This window comes from Amphiura filiformis, chromosome 4, assembly GCF_039555335.1.
Source record: "Amphiura filiformis chromosome 4, Afil_fr2py, whole genome shotgun sequence".
Lineage (NCBI taxonomy): Eukaryota > Metazoa > Echinodermata > Ophiuroidea > Amphilepidida > Amphiuridae > Amphiura > Amphiura filiformis.
Window position 1 is genome coordinate 59,547,609 of NC_092631.1, and position 21,178 is coordinate 59,568,786.

Genomic DNA, 21,178 nt, shown 5'->3' on the forward strand with positions numbered 1-21,178 from the left:
GACTTGTCTGAATAGGACTGAAACTAAAGCATTTGAAAATACACAAGTGAATTTACACAAACTGGACAAAAAGATACAACTAAAATTCCTTATATTTTATTTTGTACAAAAATTCAGTAATTTAATTTATTACACGTGAATTTAAGATATTCCCAAACCACATTTTTTATTCAGCACATTTTAATTTGGAATCATAGGTTTATAATAAGATAGCTTAGATAGGTGAGCAAGCTTGGGCAAACTGACATCGTATAATAACATAGGCTCTGGAGGATTTTAGAGATGGGGTGGCCAATGGAGTGTGGCCCAAGTTATTGAGGGGCTGTGAAGGCCCTATGGTACTTGCCCATGACAATCACTATTATTGGGGCTGGGACCCTTCCCTTTGCCCGGTTCCAGAGCCACTGATACGATGTAAGACAAGTTGAAAACTGTCTATCCTGCAATACTAAAATGCTACAAATATGTGGAATAAAAGCTCATGAAATAAAACGTTTTTTATAAGTTCATGACTAGTGACTACTTTTTACAAATTAAATGGCATTGATCTTTTGCAAATCTCAAGAAGTATATTGAAACAACTCTGTACTCTGTACCCAATATCTTGGCTTTATTATTTTGTACCTGGGGGTACTTGGAATTATTTTTTTGCCCTTTTATGGCGATTTTTTGCAAAGATTTATGAAAACATACTCCCATATCTAGGGATTTGTTGTGAAATTGAGACCCATTTGGGCAGCACATGCCCCGGTAGACTTCAACATGGCCCCAATAGTGAAGAATCCAAAATTACTATAACCATACTATTACAATGGCTTATTCTAGTTGAAATTCATACGCCCCCTGTGGAAGACAAACACATGACCTTAATCTCTCACACAGTGGGGTGTAGATTTCAAATGGAATCACCCATTCAGGTAACCCTATTTGAAATTCACACTCCCAGTGTGTGGATGAGTAAGGTCATATCTTCCATAGGGGGTGTATGGTTTTCAACTGGAATAGCACCTTGTGCTTACATTTTAACATCTGTCACCAAATTAGTGATGAATACAGTTAAAATACGACATATTGGCATTATTCAATCTTTCTGGAATGGGGATGGGAGTTGATGATTCATAAACTTTTTTTAAAGTTTATTTAAGAATAAAGTGTATTTAAAAATACACTTTGCACAAATATTTTACACAAACATTTACTAAGATTAACACAAGTAAAGTAAAACACAAAATAATAAGAATATTTACACCTAAATAAACATTTTGACATTGAATACTCTTTGTAATATCTATAGTTTGGCGGTGCGTAAAGTTTGGATGAGACTGTCAATCGAGTCAAAATTTTGCACAATTTTGTGATGCCTATTTTTGCATTTTCCTCAATGTAATGTATATTATACTTTATAGGGGCAAGGACTACTACTACTGCACTGGAAATTTTATTTCAACACAGACAACAGTTGTGGAGTTACAGTCAAAAATGAGGGAAACCAATATTTGATCAATAAATCAATAACTACTTGCCTTGATTTGCTGAATTTTCAGCGCAGTAGTTGTTAGTCCTTGCTCCTATAATATACATATCTTACTTGTCATCAAGTCGCTATAATTTTTGAGAAAAATGCAAAAATAGGCTCAAAATTGGCCAGGGGTGTAGTACCCTTAAAATGTTAAAATAGTCATTCCCAAACATCTACTTTCCTGTGAACCAATTGGTAAGATAAAAATAAAAATATATGCATGACGTAATTATTGATTAATTTGACCAATTAGAGGCCCGAGTTATTTCAGAATATTCAAAATATCTGACATATAATATTACAATGATGAGTATTTTGGCAAAGTGAATTCCTCCCATGATATGACACCATCTTTGTTTTTGTCGTCCCTATCCATAAATTCTTGAGTCATTTTGTCTATTACTGGTCCGTCTGGATACATGTCTTCTGACAATATCATATCACGAACCTAGAGAGAAGAACAAAATAATGAGAAATAAATTGGCAGAAAGAAAAACGCACAACTTCCCAAAGATAACACCCCAACCAGGATTGATTTTTTTTACATTTTGTCACATTTTGGCTTGTTAACACTTGCTTGTATTTTTGTGAATTTGTTTAATGTCTTCACTTTGGTAAACGCCTTTAATACCTGTTATATGTTTCTTTGAGCCATTCGAGAGTTTGCAAAATACAGTTTACTTCGCCATACAGAAGATTATCTACAAAACCTCAACTGTGAAACCCTCTACAATGAATGAACAACAAAATGAAGTTGACGTAAACGTAAATGGAACGGCATTTTTTTTTTTTGAAATGTTGAAATGATATGAAAGATATTGGTGTTAGGTGCATGAATGCAAGCGTTCAAATGATCATCAGCCTCTCCTATTCTCTGTCTCTCTCCCTCCTCTCTCCTAATTTGTACTCTCTTCTTGCACGCCTATCACTAGCCACTCAACGGAACAATCAGTCAATCAATCAATGCAAATATACACTTCAATTATTAGAATTTTGAGACATTTTCTCAAAATATCTAGAGCTATCTCAAGAACCACTTAACTATTTGTACTCATTTTAATGTATTCATGCTGATTCCAAATATGCTTAATTTTTAAAGAAAAGTTGAAACTTCTCTTCTGCAGTCGACACCCGTATGGAAAGGGTTAAGCAAATAATCGGCATGTGCAGAGACTGCAGACACTGAAGAATAGAATACCGTAATCACCCGAATATAAGCAGCAGCGTATGCCTACTGTTTATCGCAGACAACAACTCATAAATATACATGTACCAGAAAATATACTGAAACAAAAAAAATTGTCTCACCTATAAATTAAATGCAAATTTACATAGGTGAAAATTTCGGTAATGGAAATTCTTCCCATGATAATTTACCATCTTCATCTTTATCAACTTTCGCAATCCATTCCGTTGTTAGCCGTGGTATAACACTGTCTGGACCATCTGGGAAAGCGCCCTCAAGCACCATGTAATCATGCGCCTACAATAATGAGAAATGAAAAAGGTGGTACTACGTTAATTTCTCCAGGTTCTTAGCCGGGCTCAGATTTTAATCAAGGACCACAGTAGCATGTTAAAACCACCTTACACGTAATGCTCGGTGAGAGCAAAATGTAAAAAAATATGGGGTTATTGGGTGATGAGGGCATGATTTTTGGCATTCGGTGAGAGCAAAATGTAAAAAATATGGGGTCATTGAGTGAGAACGTGACCTTTTTTTTTTAATGGAATCTTTGGGTGAGAGCCGAAACAGCGCCACAGAAACCTCGAAAATCAAATTTCTAGTTCTAAATGGCTTCAAATTTCTTTGTTTTATCAAAATAAGTAACAAAATCAGTGATAAATGGAAGTTGCTGTTCAAATTGAACTTGTAAGGAAGGGTCTTTGGGTGACAGAGCATCGAGCATGTGTTCGTACTGGTTCTTTGGGTGACAGCGTTGCTGAAAAAGGGATCTTAACAGCCCTACATACGCGTCACCTCCAAAGTTGGAGTGCCCCACCCACCGGACGTAATGCTACTCTTGGTCCTTCTGAATTTATTTTAGTGCGTGTAGATCTTATGGTCGCCGAATCATCTAAAATTTTAGTATTGATCGAGGTTTTGGTGCCTATATCGTTTTATTAATACTAGTGGATGCCCCCCCCACCGGACGTAATGCTACTCTTGGTCCTTCTGACCTTATTTTAGTGCGTATAGATCTTATGAGAGCCGAAGAATCTAATATTTTAGTATTGATCGAGGTTTTGGTGCCTATATCGTTTTATTAAGAAGGCATATAGGGAAAATATGCATGGTGACTAACCCTAACCCTACCCGAGGTTTTTTGGCTATCGGAAGGGAAAGAAGGAACGAAAAGGAGAGAAGATGAAGAAGAAAGTCACTTGGCACCCCTGGGATTCGAACCTCGGACCCCTCGCATGCCACGCAGAAGATCCCCAGCATGTAGCTACACAGGTGACGTTGGCCCGGCCAACGATTCCCTGGGTATATATGACTTGGTCTGATTGGGTCATCAAGTCCCGTGGAATCCGTGCACGCAGAGCGGTTTTAATAGTGAGCTTTAGTGAGTCCTAGTTCTGTTAGGGTTAATACTAGTGGATGTTATATAGGCCCCGGGATATAGGCACCAAGATCGTGAGCACTGAAATACTGGAGATATTACTATAAGTACCTTAAAGCCATAATGTGTGATTTGCTTCACAGCGGTGCCCTCAATTTTACTCGGATTTCTACTTTTTGCATAATTATAATACCCAGTGGTGTAGGCCTACTAAAATACCACGAAAAAGACTAAGCCTGAAGTGCTTCAATAACAGTAAAATTTAACTTTTTATATTAAAACCGGGTCGACACGGTTTTATTCAGAGTTCATCGATCGACTGTTTGCTAACATATCCCGTGGATGTCAGCTTATGTGTGCACATGTCGAGCGCGATGCTCCGTGCAGTATTACATGTTATGATCGGCGAGCGTAGTACACGCATTGTAGGCGCTGGACTGAAATCGCAATTTTCTTAGTTATAATGTACCTCATTTGTTTGGCTCCAAATTAAAAGGGGATAATGTGATCAGTGAAAACAAACATTTAAATAGGAATCTATTATTTTTGTAAATCACACATTGTTGCTGTAAAACCTCGGTTACAAGCATCCCGGGACAATCATATAGTGTGTTTTTGATGAAAACTAAATTAAAACGAGACAGCGGTAAATATGCCAATGCAATAGATTGGTCTTACAATAGTACTTGTTTGTATTATGTTTGTATCGGTAATTAATTTGCGCAAACTCCATAATATTATAATTTTGTCGATGGATGGCGTGTGGATTAATTTAGCATTCATCAAAAGCACTCTATATGCTTGTAGACGAGGTTTTACGGTATTTGAAAAACATGATCCCATGATTGTGATCAAAAGCGCTTTGCATTGGAAATTTCTAATGTTGGTTTTTGCATGTGTGGCATAAAGTAGTATGATAAAGCATAGCGTTGAAAATGGTCATGCTTTATCACATTGTCATTAATTTTGTCCATGGTCATGCTTTGAAAGCTATTTATACATTTTTTTTCCACCGGAAGCAGGATTTATTTTCACCGAAAGCTGTGTAATTCGTTGCGAATGTACCATTTTTAATAACAAAAAAAATGAAGTAAAGCAACCGCATGAATATCTGACAATATTTAATTACAGTGTATCATCGAATGAAAAAAACAACTTCAACAAACCTCTTGCCATTCGACGAATTCATTTTCATTTTTGTTCATTCTCTTAAACATATTTGGCATGCCGGATTGGTAATGTGGGTATGCTCCTATCATTTCAACTTCGAATATAAGAGTCTCGCCTCTTGGAATTTTATCACCTAGATAAATAGGAGAATTGCAGAAAATATAGATTAAAATACAGTCAAATGTATTATCGTATAATCAAAAGAAACGGCGTGTCATTCAATGTGCTAATGTCTCGTCATTTTAGTCCGACGAGTAGGACCTTTTTTTCCTAAGTTACACATTTCACACTATGATCACTATCTCACATGGCGCAAGAAAGACTAATCGCGAAAGTCCAGTGACCGCGCCGCCCAAAATTTTTCGGGAGGGGCGGTTAGTGGACTATTTTTGTGGTTAATCTTTCTTGAGCGATCAGAGTTTAAGAGTATATAGTTGTTAACTAAGAAAAAAACAGGTCCTACTCGCCGGACTACGTCATTTCGAAGTATTGCTGAAAAAATAACAGTCGGAGCACTTCATACAAAACGTTGTACGGAAAACGTTTATGCCGGGTTATATAAAGGGTATAAAACGTTTTAATAACATCCAGAAAACGTTTTTTAAAAGTTTATCCAAAACCTTCTGTTATTAAGGGTTGACAAATATATTTTGCAATAACGTTTGATAACAGTTTGAAAATGTTGTTGTAGTGTGTTTTCATATAAAAACTTTTTTATAACATTTATATAATCCGACATGAGCCTGTTCCAAACGCCCTGAAAATGTAGACCTATCCCAAATGTGTTACTTTTGAAATCGCATCTTTTTGCATTCAAATTGGTATAATAGAGTCACATCGCGCGTGTGGAATAAGGTGTCAAAATACGCAGAACAAAATTGTGACGTGTCAAAATCAGACACTTTTGGGCAGGTTATAAATTTTGAGGTTTTTACATATCTTAAATATAGAGATATTTTGCTCCATAACGCCATTTTCCCCAATGAAATCGGACATTCCTAAGCGAAATAATGAGTTCGTAAGTTATTATAAAATTGGAAATTGAGATATCGGCCTTTAAAAATATTATTGACAATGTTGAGAGTAGGAATTGCCTTGAAAATGTCTTAAAAATACAAGATGCCAGTTATATTCCAGTCTGACACTATCAGACAATATTTTTAACATTAATAACATCACAAATTCGCAACAAACCCAAATTGTGAAAAAATCACCCCGGGCAGATTTTTGACTATTTCTCCATTTACGATCCTGCCCAAAAGTGTCTGCTTTTGACATGACATGTCACAATTATCCATTGATTACTTTATTTGGTAATTTAGTATCTTTAAGATATTGCCTTTTTGGGCGAAAATCGCGAAGCGATTTTCGACCCATATTGCGCTGGGTTTTGTACTACTTACTTCTTCACGGCGTTTCAGAATAAAAATTAAATATTCGTGCTGTCTATGTAATCAGGAAACTACAGAGGCGATAGTGTCCATTTAAATTTGTCATTACTACTTCATGTTGATATTCAAACAGTGCTATAAAGTTGTCTTACCAAGGAATATGTTTGTATTAAAAGAAATAATTGTTTTACAACTTCCATGAACTAGCATTACTTTTATGCAAATCAGAAAATTGCAACAGATATTTTTCATTTCTCTCAGACTGAGCGGTATTGCCAGATTGCACGTACAGTTGGGCTACATTAATAATAGTAGGGATGACCAATGAACCATCAACTTGATTAGAACACTCCCATAGACATGCAGGGAGCTCAACTGTGCACTGCTTGCACAGTGCAGTAAAAATTGGAGATGTTAATGCCAATTATGTTTTGTAACTATCCTGCAAATTACAGCATCATAACTTATTTGGTTTTTCTGTAAGTGTGAGTCAAAATTGGTCCATCGCCACAGTGTGCTTAATTGCCAGTGGCCCAGTGCAGCACTGCTCAGAATGGCACAAAATATTCAGATGAAAAAGATCAGGTGAACACCTTGACCTACTGAGCTGTAATTTGGCAGAGTTTTAGTTATTACCTCTATCATACCCTCTGTAAAAAGGAAAAAAAACGGACAAGTAGATCTCGAGTTAAAAATTAAATCACCAGCTTCCCTTTGGAATTTCCAAACACCTTTCGAATCATGTTAAATAGACACCTTTCTGAACATAAATGTGAAGTTTCATGCTCATTTGTTGTATTATTCACCTGATCTCAACCCTAAACATTTTCTTATATTTATACCATCTGCACTGACTTGCTGCTATACACGCACAGGAGCTGTACTTTTAAAATACGCGCCTAATCAATAATGAGTCTTTCACTCCATTGTTAAAGTACTGTGCTCCCAGTAGCATATGGAATGACCAGGCCCTGGAGTGTGATGGTTTTGTAGCACATGACAGTATTCATTCAAGCCTATCAAGGTCTGTTATTAGCCACTTGCTGAATGGCTGGGCATTATCAGCTATCAAAGAGATACCTTATGCTGCTGCCAATCACAATAGAGGTTAAACATTTTGTTAAAACCCCAGAAGTGATATCAGGACAAAGCTGTGCATGTTGGTACTTGATTGTTTGGATTCCTATGTTGAAAATCCCTTGTAGTACATTAGTATTTTTCTTATGTGTAGTGTATATTGTTGTGGAAAAAAGTTCACCTGGACTTTTGATTTTGTGCCACTTTGGCCATTATGGATGATTTTTGGCAAATATTTTCTAAAAGCATGATTTCAGTGCCTCAGTTTGAAGAAATACTTAATGCTATTGACTAGTAAAGTGCCATTTCATAAGAAACCCCTTTGATACTTTCACACTATGCTTGTTTCATGTTTCCATATATATTAAAATAAAGAAATATAAAAGGTAAATATATGCTTATACCAATTTTGCTCACATTGCTATATTTAGACTTTGTCAATTTATTTCGTTCCAATGACCGGTCAGAATGGGAAACTTTGAAAATTCATAATTCGAAAAGTTTTTTGACCGATTTTGACCATTTAACCACCAAAATACTTCTGTTGATGAGTTCTTTCCAGAAAACAAAAGCAAAAGGGGCAACATGAAATTATGATGGTCATCCCTATAATTTTATTGATACTGGCAAAATACTTGCTTGCATGTGCTTGTTGTTTTCCTATAGCGTATAGAATATGTTAATGATACTTGGCCTTCACTTGGCTCTGCTGATGTAACATCAGTAACGCCCTCACTCAGGCTTGCTGGTTTAACGAGAATCCTTTAATCGGTGTAAATGAATAAGTGGAGCTAAAAGGCGCAAGGTACCATTCGGAAGTAAATTATTATACATGTACCTAGGCCAAACACCTTACATGGACCAGTTGATGTGATGTGAACACAATATCTAGAAAATTAGCCGCAAATATAATTTTATTGTAAGGTATTACAGTGTCTATTGTATTTTACAGAATGAAAACTGATGTAGCAGTGTAAAATTAACCAGTATACTTCAGGCAGTATTTTTTACAAACCTTCCTGAAAATGATACCATATGTGAATGGGCAATTACACTGGATAGTTGTAAAACTGCAGTTATTTTCTTGTCAAAGATTGTCTGCAAGCTGGTAACGGAGTTCCAGACAAAAAAGTCCAAAACATACAATAACTTGCATGTGTATGCAATAAATTATTAAGAGGCCTGCGATAAGTTATACTGCAAAGTGTTTTGGGAATGACAGAACTTTGATATTTATAAATAATTTCCTCCCTTTGTCTCTGTGCTTATAAAGGTCGGTCCTTGTTTTTACTGTTTTCATTCTGTAAAATGACAAAAAATTGAAGCATGTTGGAAATGAAATACTTAAGAAAAGAAGAAACTGTATATTTTGAGTTGTTTGAAAGAAGAAAGATGTTCCAAATCCTAATTATTTAATTGGGCTAGTCTAGTTGAAATCCATGCACCCCTGTATCTCACACACAGGGAGTGTGGAGTTGAAATGGGATTACCTGAATGGGTGACTCCATTTGGAATCTACACTCCCTGTGGGAGATAAGGGCCATGTCTTCCATAGGGGGTGTATGGATTTCAGCTGGAATAGCCCTTTGACTGCTCGCTGGTTGTGTATCAGACCAGTGTATTAGATGCAATTGAAACCTATAAACCAGCTTGTCTTAATATAGAAAGTTGATGTGATGTTGATAACAATTTTATTGCCCACAAACCGTAAGAAATATAAGTATCAATGATTTATTTTATCAGTAAAAATTGAAGATGGCTTTGACACCATATAACCACCACCTTAATGTATGTAAGAATGCTCAACCTTTCAGAGTTGCCTCTTGCGAGAATTAGGCATGAAAAGTTGGCCATAAAACATCATTTATGCACAACTTTATATCATTTGGTTCAAACTTCCATTTATAATAATATCCAGGGCCTACATAAGAAGACTATTCCAGCTGAAATCCATACACCCCCAGTGGAAGACATAACCTTAATTGCTCACTGGTGTAGATTTCAAATGCAGAAATCCATATTACCTGTATGGGAGATTACGGTCATGTCTTCCATAGGGGGCGTATGGATTTCAACAGGAATAGCCGATATTTGGTGTCAGGCAGAGTGTAGATATAATCATCCCAGTCATCTTATGTGTTGCTATCTATCAACAGCCTTTCAGACTAAGCCATGCTAGATACACACATAGTATAAAGATTGCACAATAACATTGGTGGGATTATAACACGTGTTTGCCCATTTATTGTTTTATCAGCTGCTCATTGTCTTATCTATACTAACATCAGTTGCAGTATTGTATCAAAGGTCATTATCGGAATATAATCCACTCCACGTTGAAACTGAAAGTTTTATCTCAAATATCATGGCTACATCCTTCCTTGCATACTTTGGTGCCCGCAAGTACACAATGACCAGGGTGCAAAGGTCAATGAAGTGTGTGAAGACTGAGTGTACTGATAACCAAGTGATCCAAGCAGTTGGTTAGAGACTATTCACGTAGTATATAGGTGACCTTTGAACCTTGGTCAGGTGATGTATTTATAGGTTTGTGTGTATGATATTAAAATATTACCTTTAAACCCTGACCAAGTAGACATATGCAGAGAAAAAATGTGATGTTGCATTGTGTGCTTTTCTCTCTTATCAGAATTGCAAATGTTTTAACTGAAAATAAATTGTTGTATTTTTTGACTTGTAATAATTAAGGTTATGAGTGATGTAGATTGAAGAAAAACAAGTTTATTTGTTTGACAAATTAAAATGAAAAATAACTTTCAACATGAATGAATGAGTTTGAAGGGTTTGATTTCTTATTGTTGTGAATGTGTTGTGCATTCAAAGAAAATATTTTATTAAATATCATAATGAAATCTGGAAAGGAAGACTTACTGGCTTTTTTTTAAAACCCATTCAGTTCCCCATATCTTTAGCCTGGTGAATCTGGTTTACTTTCCCACAACTCACTCAGTCCTCAAACCCTGATATCGAGTCACAATGGTATTGCAAAAGGTACTTTTCTCATAATGGGTCAAAGTGGAGTGGAGTGAGTGTTGGAAAACCACTCTTTTAATTTGATTTGTTCATTGTAAAAATATACCATTTAATACTAAAGGTCATTGTACTCTGTTTTTGTTGTTGTTTTTGTTTTGTTTTTTTTGTTTTTGGGTTTTTTATGACAGGTGGTAGTATTTTCCAAACCCATTATGTAGTTTAAGGGTACTACACCTGCCCAATTTTGTGCCTATTTTTGCATTTTTCTCAAAAAGTATAGTGCATTGGTGACAAGTAAGATATGTATATTATAGGGGCAAGGACTACAACTACTGAAACACTGGAAATGTTATTTCAACACAGACAACAGTTGTGGAGTTACAGTCAAAAATGAGGGAAAACCAATATTTGATCAATAACTACTTGCCTTGAGTTGCTGAATTTTCAGTGCAGTAGTTGTAGTCCTTGCCCCTATAATATACATATCTTACTTGTCACCATGAATGTACTATAATTTTTGAGAAAATGCAAAATAGGCACAAAATTGGCCAGGGTGTAGTACCCCTTAAACTGATCGTCAATTATACACAAGACTTGTCTGAATAGGACTGAAACTAAAGCATTTGAAAATACACAAGTGAATTTACACAAACTGGACAAAAAGATACAACTAAAATTCCTTATATTTTATTTTGTACAAAAATTCAGTAATTTAATTTATTACACGTGAATTTAAGATATTCCCAAACCACATTTTTTATTCAGCACATTTTAATTTGGAATCATAGGTTTATAATAAGATAGCTTAGATAGGTGAGCAAGCTTGGGCAAACTGACATCGTATAATAACATAGGCTCTGGAGGATTTTAGAGATGGGGTGGCCAATGGAGTGTGGCCCAAGTTATTGAGGGGCTGTGAAGGCCCTATGGTACTTGCCCATGACAATCACTATTATTGGGGCTGGGACCCTTCCCTTTGCCCGGTTCCAGAGCCACTGATACGATGTAAGACAAGTTGAAAACTGTCTATCCTGCAATACTAAAATGCTACAAATATGTGGAATAAAAGCTCATGAAATAAAACGTTTTTTTATAAGTTCATGACTAGTGACTACTTTTTACAAATTAAATGGCATTGATCTTTTTGCAAATCTCAAGAAGTATATTGAAACAACTCTGTACTCTGTACCCAATATCTTGGCTTTATTATTTTGTACCTGGGGGTACTTGGAATTATTTTTTTGCCCTTTTATGGCGATTTTTTGCAAAGATTTATGAAAACATACTCCCATATCTAGGGATTTGTTGTGAAATTGAGACCCATTTGGGCAGCACATGCCCCGGTAGACTTCAACATGGCCCCAATAGTGAAGAATCCAAAATTACTATAACCATACTATTACAATGGCTTATTCTAGTTGAAATTCATACGCCCCCTGTGGAAGACAAACACATGACCTTAATCTCTCACACAGTGGGGTGTAGATTTCAAATGGAATCACCCATTCAGGTAACCCTATTTGAAATTCACACTCCCAGTGTGTGGATGAGTAAGGTCATATCTTCCATAGGGGGTGTATGGTTTTCAACTGGAATAGCACCTTGTGCTTACATTTTAACATCTGTCACCAAATTAGTGATGAATACAGTTAAAATACGACATATTGGCATTATTCAATCTTTCTGGAATGGGGATGGGAGTTGATGATTCATAAACTTTTTTTAAAGTTTATTTAAGAATAAAGTGTATTTAAAAATACACTTTGCACAAGTATTTTACACAAACATTTACTAAGATTAACACAAGTAAAGTAAAACACAAAATAATAAGAATATTTACACCTAAATAAACATTTTGACATTGAATACTCTTTGTAATATCTATAGTTTGGCGGTGCGTAAAGTTTGGATGAGACTGTCAATCGAGTCAAAATTTTGCACAATTTTGTGATGCCTATTTTTGCATTTTCCTCAATGTAATGTATATTATACTTTATAGGGGCAAGGACTACTACTACTGCACTGGAAATTTTATTTCAACACAGACAACAGTTGTGGAGTTACAGTCAAAAATGAGGGAAACCAATATTTGATCAATAAATCAATAACTACTTGCCTTGATTTGCTGAATTTTCAGCGCAGTAGTTGTTAGTCCTTGCTCCTATAATATACATATCTTACTTGTCATCAAGTCGCTATAATTTTTGAGAAAAATGCAAAAATAGGCTCAAAATTGGCCAGGGGTGTAGTACCCCTTAAAATGTTAAAATAGTCATTCCCAAACATCTACTTTCCTGTGAACCAATTGGTAAGATAAAAATAAAAATATATGCATGACGTAATTATTGATTAATTTGACCAATTAGAGGCCCGAGTTATTTCAGAATATTCAAAATATCTGACATATAATATTACAATGATGAGTATTTTGGCAAAGTGAATTCCTCCCATGATATGACACCATCTTTGTTTTTGTCGTCCCTATCCATAAATTCTTGAGTCATTTTGTCTATTACTGGTCCGTCTGGATACATGTCTTCTGACAATATCATATCACGAACCTAGAGAGAAGAACAAAATAATGAGAAATAAATTGGCAGAAAGAAAAACGCACAACTTCCCAAAGATAACACCCCAACCAGGATTGATTTTTTTTACATTTTGTCACATTTTGGCTTGTTAACACTTGCTTGTATTTTTGTGAATTTGTTTAATGTCTTCACTTTGGTAAACGCCTTTAATACCTGTTATATGTTTCTTTGAGCCATTCGAGAGTTTGCAAAATACAGTTTACTTCGCCATACAGAAGATTATCTACAAAACCTCAACTGTGAAACCCTCTACAATGAATGAACAACAAAATGAAGTTGACGTAAACGTAAATGGAACGGCATTTTTTTTTTGAAATGTTGAAATGATATGAAAGATATTGGTGTTAGGTGCATGAATGCAAGCGTTCAAATGATCATCAGCCTCTCCTATTCTCTGTCTCTCTCCCTCCTCTCTCCTAATTTGTACTCTCTTCTTGCACGCCTATCACTAGCCACTCAACGGAACAATCAGTCAATCAATCAATGCAAATATACACTTCAATTATTAGAATTTTGAGACATTTTCTCAAAATATCTAGAGCTATCTCAAGAACCACTTAACTATTTGTACTCATTTTAATGTATTCATGCTGATTCCAAATATGCTTAATTTTTAAAGAAAAGTTGAAACTTCTCTTCTGCAGTCGACACCCGTATGGAAAGGGTTAAGCAAATAATCGGCATGTGCAGAGACTGCAGACACTGAAGAATAGAATACCGTAATCACCCGAATATAAGCAGCAGCGTATGCCTACTGTTTATCGCAGACAACAACTCATAAATATACATGTACCAGAAAATATACTGAAACAAAAAAATTGTCTCACCTATAAATTAAATGCAAATTTACATAGGTGAAAATTTCGGTAATGGAAATTCTTCCCATGATAATTTACCATCTTCATCTTTATCAACTTTCGCAATCCATTCCGTTGTTAGCCGTGGTATAACACTGTCTGGACCATCTGGGAAAGCGCCCTCAAGCACCATGTAATCATGCGCCTACAATAATGAGAAATGAAAAAGGTGGTACTACGTTAATTTCTCCAGGTTCTTAGCCGGGCTCAGATTTTAATCAAGGACCACAGTAGCATGTTAAAACCACCTTACACGTAATGCTCGGTGAGAGCAAAATGTAAAAAATATGGGGTTATTGGGTGAGAGCATGATTTTTGGCATTCGGTGAGAGCAAAATGTAAAAAATATGGGGTCATTGAGTGAGAACGTGACCTTTTTTTTTAATGGAATCTTTGGGTGAGAGCCGAAACAGCGCCACAGAAACCTCGAAAATCAAATTTCTAGTTCTAAATGGCTTCAAATTTCTTTGTTTTATCAAAATAAGTAACAAAATCAGTGATAAATGGAAGTTGCTGTTCAAATTGAACTTGTAAGGAAGGGTCTTTGGGTGACAGAGCATCGAGCATGTGTTCGTACTGGTTCTTTGGGTGACAGCGTTGCTGAAAAAGGGGATCTTAACAGCCCTACATACGCGTCACCTCCAAAGTTGGAGTGCCCCACCCCACCGGACGTAATGCTACTCTTGGTCCTTCTGAATTTATTTTAGTGCGTGTAGATCTTATGAGAGCCGAAGAATCTAATATTTTAGTATTGATCGAGGTTTTGGTGCCTATATCGTTTTATTAATACTAGTGCACGGCCCCCCCCCCACCGGACGTAATGCTACTCTTGGTCCTTCTGACCTTATTTTAGTGCGTATAGATCTTATGAGAGCCGAAGAATCTAATATTTTAGTATTGATCGAGGTTTTGGTGCCTATATCGTTTTATTAAGAAGGCATATAGGGAAAATATGCATGGTGACTAACCCTAACCCTACCTGAGGTTTTTGGCTATCGGAAGGGAAAGAAGGAACGAAAAGGAGAGAAGATGAAGAAGAAAGTCACTTGGCACCCCGGGATTCGAACCTCGGACCCCTCGCATGCCACGCAGAAGATCCCCAGCATGTAGCTACACAGGTGACGTTGGCCCGGCCAACGATTCCCTGGGTATATATGACTTGGTCTGATTGGGTCATCAAGTCCCGTGGAATCCGTGCACGCAGAGCGGTTTTAATAGTGAGCTTTAGTGAGTCCTAGTTCTGTTAGGGTTAATACTAGTGGATGTTATATAGGCCCCGGGATATAGGCACCAAGATCGTGAGCACTGAAATACTGGAGATATTACTATAAGTACCTTAAAGCCATAATGTGTGATTTGCTTCACAGCGGTGCCCTCAATTTTACTCGGATTTCTACTTTTTGCATAATTATAATACCCAGTGGTGTAGGCCTACTAAAATACCACGAAAAAGACTAAGCCTGAAGTGCTTCAATAACAGTAAAATTTAACTTTTTATATTAAAACCGGGTCGACACGGTTTTATTCAGAGTTCATCGATCGACTGTTTGCTAACATATCCCGTGGATGTCAGCTTATGTGTGCACATGTCGAGCGCGATGCTCCGTGCAGTATTACATGTTATGATCGGCGAGCGTAGTACACGCATTGTAGGCGCTGGACTGAAATCGCAATTTTCTTAGTTATAATGTACCTCATTTGTTTGGCTCCAAATTAAAAGGGATAATGTGATCAGTGAAAACAAACATTTAAATAGGAATCTATTATTTTGTAAATCACACATTGTTGCTGTAAAACCTCGGTTACAAGCATCCCGGGACAATCATATAGTGTGTTTTTGATGAAAACTAAATTAAAACGAGACAGCGGTAAATATGCCAATGCAATAGATTGGTCTTACAATAGTACTTGTTTGTATTATGTTTGTATCGGTAATTAATTTGCGCAAACTCCATAATATTATAATTTTGTCGATGGATGGCGTGTGGATTAATTTAGCATTCATCAAAAGCACTCTATATGCTTGTAGACGAGGTTTTACGGTATTTGAAAAACATGATCCCATGATTGTGATCAAAAGCGCTTTGCATTGGAAATTTCTAATGTTGGTTTTTGCATGTGTGGCATAAAGTAGTATGATAAAGCATAGCGTTGAAAATGGTCATGCTTTATCACATTGTCATTAATTTTGTCCATGGTCATGCTTTGAAAGCTATTTATACATTTTTTTTCCACCGGAAGCAGGATTTATTTTCACCGAAAGCTGTGTAATTCGTTGCGAATGTACCATTTTAATAACAAAAAAAAATGAAGTAAAGCAACCGCATGAATATCTGACAATATTTAATTACAGTGTATCATCGAATGAAAAAAACAACTTCAACAAACCTCTTGCCATTCGACGAATTCATTTTCATTTTTGTTCATTCTCTTAAACATATTTGGCATGCCGGATTGGTAATGTGGGTATGCTCCTATCATTTCAACTTCGAATATAAGAGTCTCGCCTCTTGGAATTTTATCACCTAGATAAATAGGAGAATTGCAGAAAATATAGATTAAAATACAGTCAAATGTATTATCGTATAATCAAAAGAAACGGCGTGTCATTCAATGTGCTAATGTCTCGTCATTTTAGTCCGACGAGTAGGACCTTTTTTTCCTAAGTTACACATTTCACACTATGATCACTATCTCACATGGCGCAAGAAAGACTAATCGCGAAAGTCCAGTGACCGCGCCGCCCAAAATTTTTCGGGAGGGGCGGTTAGTGGACTATTTTTGTGGTTAATCTTTCTTGAGCGATCAGAGTTTAAGAGTATATAGTTGTTAACTAAGAAAAAAACAGGTCCTACTCGCCGGACTACGTCATTTCGAAGTATTGCTGAAAAAATAACAGTCGGAGCACTTCATACAAAACGTTGTACGGAAAACGTTTATGCCGGGTTATATAAAGGGTATAAAACGTTTTAATAACATCCAGAAAACGTTTTTAAAAGTTTATCAAAACCTTCTGTTATTAAGGGTTGACAAATATATTTTGCAATAACGTTTGATAACAGTTTGAAAATGTTGTTGTAGTGTGTTTTCATATAAAAACTTTTTTATAACATTTATATAATCCGACATGAGCCTGTTCCAAACGCCCTGAAAATGTAGACCTATCCCAAATGTGTTACTTTTGAAATCGCATCTTTTTGCATTCAAATTGGTATAATAGAGTCACATCGCGCGTGTGGAATAAGGTGTCAAAATACGCAGAACAAAATTGTGACGTGTCAAAATCAGACACTTTTGGGCAGGTTATAAATTTTGAGGTTTTTACATATCTTAAATATAGAGATATTTTGCTCCATAACGCCATTTTCCCCAATGAAATCGGACATTCCTAAGCGAAATAATGAGTTCGTAAGTTATTATAAAATTGGAAATTGAGATATCGGCCTTTAAAAATATTATTGACAATGTTGAGAGTAGGAATTGCCTTGAAAAATGTCTTAAAAAATACAAGATGCCAGTTATATTCCAGTCTGACACTATCAGACAATATTTTTAACATTAATAACATCACAAATTCGCAACACCGAAACCCAAATTGTGAAAAAATCACCCCGGGCAGATTTTTGACTATTTCTCCATTTACGATCCTGCCCAAAAGTGTCTGCTTTTGACATGACATGTCACAATTATCCATTGATTACTTTATTTGGTAATTTAGTATCTTTAAGATATTGCCTTTTTGGGCGAAAATCGCGAAGCGATTTTCGACCCATATTGCGCTGGGTTTTGTACTACTTACTTCTTCACGGCGTTTCAGAATAAAAATTAAATATTCGTGCTGTCTATGTAATCAGGAAACTACAGAGGCGATAGTGTCCATTTAAATTTGTCATTACTACTTCATGTTGATATTCAAACAGTGCTATAAAGTTGTCTTACCAAGGAATATGTTTGTATTAAAAGAAATAATTGTTTTACAACTTCCATGAACTAGCATTACTTTTATGCAAATCAGAAAATTGCAACAGATATTTTTCATTTCTCTCAGACTGAGCGGTATTGCCAGATTGCACGTACAGTTGGGCTACATTAATAATAGTAGGGATGACCAATGAACCATCAACTTGATTAGAACACTCCCATAGACATGCAGGGAGCTCAACTGTGCACTGCTTGCACAGTGCAGTAAAAATTGGAGATGTTAATGCCAATTATGTTTTGTAACTATCCTGCAAATTACAGCATCATAACTTATTTGGTTTTTCTGTAAGTGTGAGTCAAAATTGGTCCATCGCCACAGTGTGCTTAATTGCCAGTGGCCCAGTGCAGCACTGCTCAGAATGGCACAAAATATTCAGATGAAAAGATCAGGTGAACACCTTGACCTACTGAGCTGTAATTTGGCAGAGTTGTAGTTATTACCTCTATCATACCCTCTGTAAAAAAAAAAAAAAACGGACAAGTAGATCTCGAGTTAAAAATTAAATCACCAGCTTCCCTTTGGAATTTCCAAACACCTTTCGAATCATGTTAAATAGACACCTTTCTGAACATAAATGTGAAGTTTCATGCTCATTTGTTGTATTATTCACCTGATCTCAACCCTAAACATTTTCTTATATTTATACCATCTGCACTGACTTGCTGCTATACACGCACAGGAGCTGTACTTTTAAAATACGCGCCTAATCAATAATGAGTCTTTCACTCCATTGTTAAAGTACTGTGCTCCCAGTAGCATATGGAATGACCAGGCCCTGGAGTGTGATGGTTTTGTAGCACATGACAGTATTCATTCAAGCCTATCAAGGTCTGTTATTAGCCACTTGCTGAATGGCTGGGCATTATCAGCTATCAAAGAGATACCTTATGCTGCTGCCAATCACAATAGAGGTTAAACATTTTGTTAAAACCCCAGAAGTGATATCAGGACAAAGCTGTGCATGTTGGTACTTGATTGTTTGGATTCCTATGTTGAAAATCCCTTGTAGTACATTAGTATTTTTCTTATGTGTAGTGTATATTGTTGTGGAAAAAAAGTTCACCTGGACTTTTGATTTTGTGCCACTTTGGCCATTATGGATGATTTTTGGCAAATATTTTCTAAAAGCATGATTTCAGTGCCTCAGTTTGAAGAAATACTTAATGCTATTGACTAGTAAAGTGCCATTTCATAAGAAACCCCTTTGATACTTTCACACTATGCTTGTTTCATGTTTCCATATATATTAAAATAAAGAAATATAAAAGGTAAATATATGCTTATACCAATTTTGCTCACATTGCTATATTTAGACTTTGTCAATTTATTTCGTTCCAATGACCGGTCAGAATGGGAAACTTTGAAAATTCATAATTCGAAAAGTTTTTGACCGATTTTGACCATTTAACCACCAAAATACTTCTGTTGATGAGTTCTTTCCAGAAAACAAAAGCAAAAGGGGCAACATGAAATTATGATGGTCATCCCTATAATTTTATTGATACTGGCAAAATACTTGCTTGCATGTGCTTGTTGTTTTCCTATAGCGTATAGAATATGTTAATGATACTTGGCCTTCACTTGGCTCTGCTGATGTAACATCAGTAACGCCCTCACTCAGGCTTGCTGGTTTAACGAGAATCCTTTAATCGGTGTAAATGAATAAGTGGAGCTAAAAGGCGCAAGGTACCATTCGGAAGTAAATTATTATACATGTACCGTGCCAATTGGACTTTCTGAAGGGGGGGAGGTAAGATGAGCTGTAAATCTGTGTATACTAGATTGAGAGACCTGATACTGCTAATAGGCCTAATATCTGGGTAAACGTGGAAGTTAACTAAAGAACGTCATTTATATTATGACACATTAAAGCTAAAGACAAAAATGACATGTGAAAATGTTACTACTGATGAAATTTAGGCCTATTGTTAGAACACGGAGATAAAATAGCATTGAATTGTTAGAAGATTTATGCACTTCTCACAACACACGCAAGTCATTATCATGGTCATCATGATATCAGGTGAATTACACGATTTGATCACGCACTAAAAACTTCACACTGTGGAGAGGACATTTACAACCATGCATGACTCATAGATGGATCGATATGAATATTTAGTAGGGGGCCTAGGTACCGAGATTACCCAATCAGCGCACAATGCCAGTAATTGATCACGCAGCAAGTACCACTGATAATGCACTACTGGTTACGTCATGCGTGATTTTCAGTGATAGAGCACGGAGGTTTCCGGTAAATGATAGACACCTAAATATGATAATTTTGCAAACATCTATTGATTTTTATTGGTTGAAATTGCACACGTGTTGTTTTGTTTACATGGCCTTTAAAATGAGACCGGTTCACAAAATATTTGAGCACGGGAAAGGAATATAGCGGGTTCATTAAAAATATTGGTTCCCAGTTTTGCTAGTTGACCGTGTTATGGCTATGTAATTACCAGTTGCTCGGGCGTAATATAAGTTGGAAGATGAGTTAGTAAAATAGTAATATTGCACAGTAATTTCTTATAAAATTTTAAAATACACCTAGTTGTGAGAAGCTGAAGGGTAGAGGTAAAATCTGAATGTGGTGCTGAAGATATACGATAGAGCTAAGTGTGTTAAATCGGGTGAAGTTTTTTGGGTCCCTATACGTGCTCTGTGTGTTGCTGTGTGAGTGGGCCAAACGTGGCTGAGGCAATTAGTGGAAGATGTCCGCCTAGTTTTCGTAACACTTGACTTTCATTTACCTGTGTTTTCATTGGTCAATAATCTAATGACATTCATATTTTGTTATGGATATGACTGATGCACATAAACTTATTTACATAATAATGTCAACGTAATAACTACTGTGTTATGATGGTGCTTTTATGTTATCTCGATCTTTATAAGATTATTTTTCCAGTATTATTAAAATTACAAAACTACATTGCATGTGTCTGTAGTAATTATTTGTGTTTCTTTTGAACCACCCTTTTGACAACAATTGCCTATCAAGAATTATGCAGTGTGTTTTTACTACATGCC

The 21,178-nt window shown here is 36.1% G+C and overlaps 1 protein-coding gene and 1 long non-coding RNA gene across 3 annotated transcripts in view; both read right to left on the bottom strand.

Annotated features, from left to right (window-relative positions):
- Positions 1 to 1,724: 1,724 nt before the first annotated feature.
- Positions 1,725 to 5,382, bottom strand: LOC140149889 (uncharacterized). Its single transcript, XR_011858766.1, has 3 exons — positions 5,250 to 5,382; positions 2,828 to 3,002; positions 1,725 to 1,967 (listed from the first exon to the last, which is right to left on the bottom strand). It is a non-coding gene; the product is annotated as an uncharacterized lncRNA (long non-coding RNA).
- Positions 5,383 to 13,191: 7,809 nt separating this feature from the next.
- Positions 13,192 to 21,178, bottom strand: part of LOC140151142 (peptidyl-prolyl cis-trans isomerase FKBP14-like) — an 83,035-nt gene continuing 75,048 nt past the window's right edge. The window contains exons 4-6 of one of the 2 annotated variants that reach the window (XM_072173365.1): positions 16,552 to 16,688; positions 14,203 to 14,308; positions 13,193 to 13,276 (exon numbers count right to left, since the gene is read on the bottom strand). In XM_072173365.1, coding sequence (XP_072029466.1) covers positions 13,269 to 13,276; positions 14,203 to 14,308; positions 16,552 to 16,688 — 251 coding nt within the window. In that variant the 3' untranslated portion in view covers positions 13,193 to 13,268. Of the gene's footprint in view, positions 13,277 to 14,133; positions 14,154 to 14,202; positions 14,309 to 16,551; positions 16,689 to 21,178 lie in introns of both variants that reach the window. The other variant, XM_072173363.1, reaches the window with a different exon arrangement.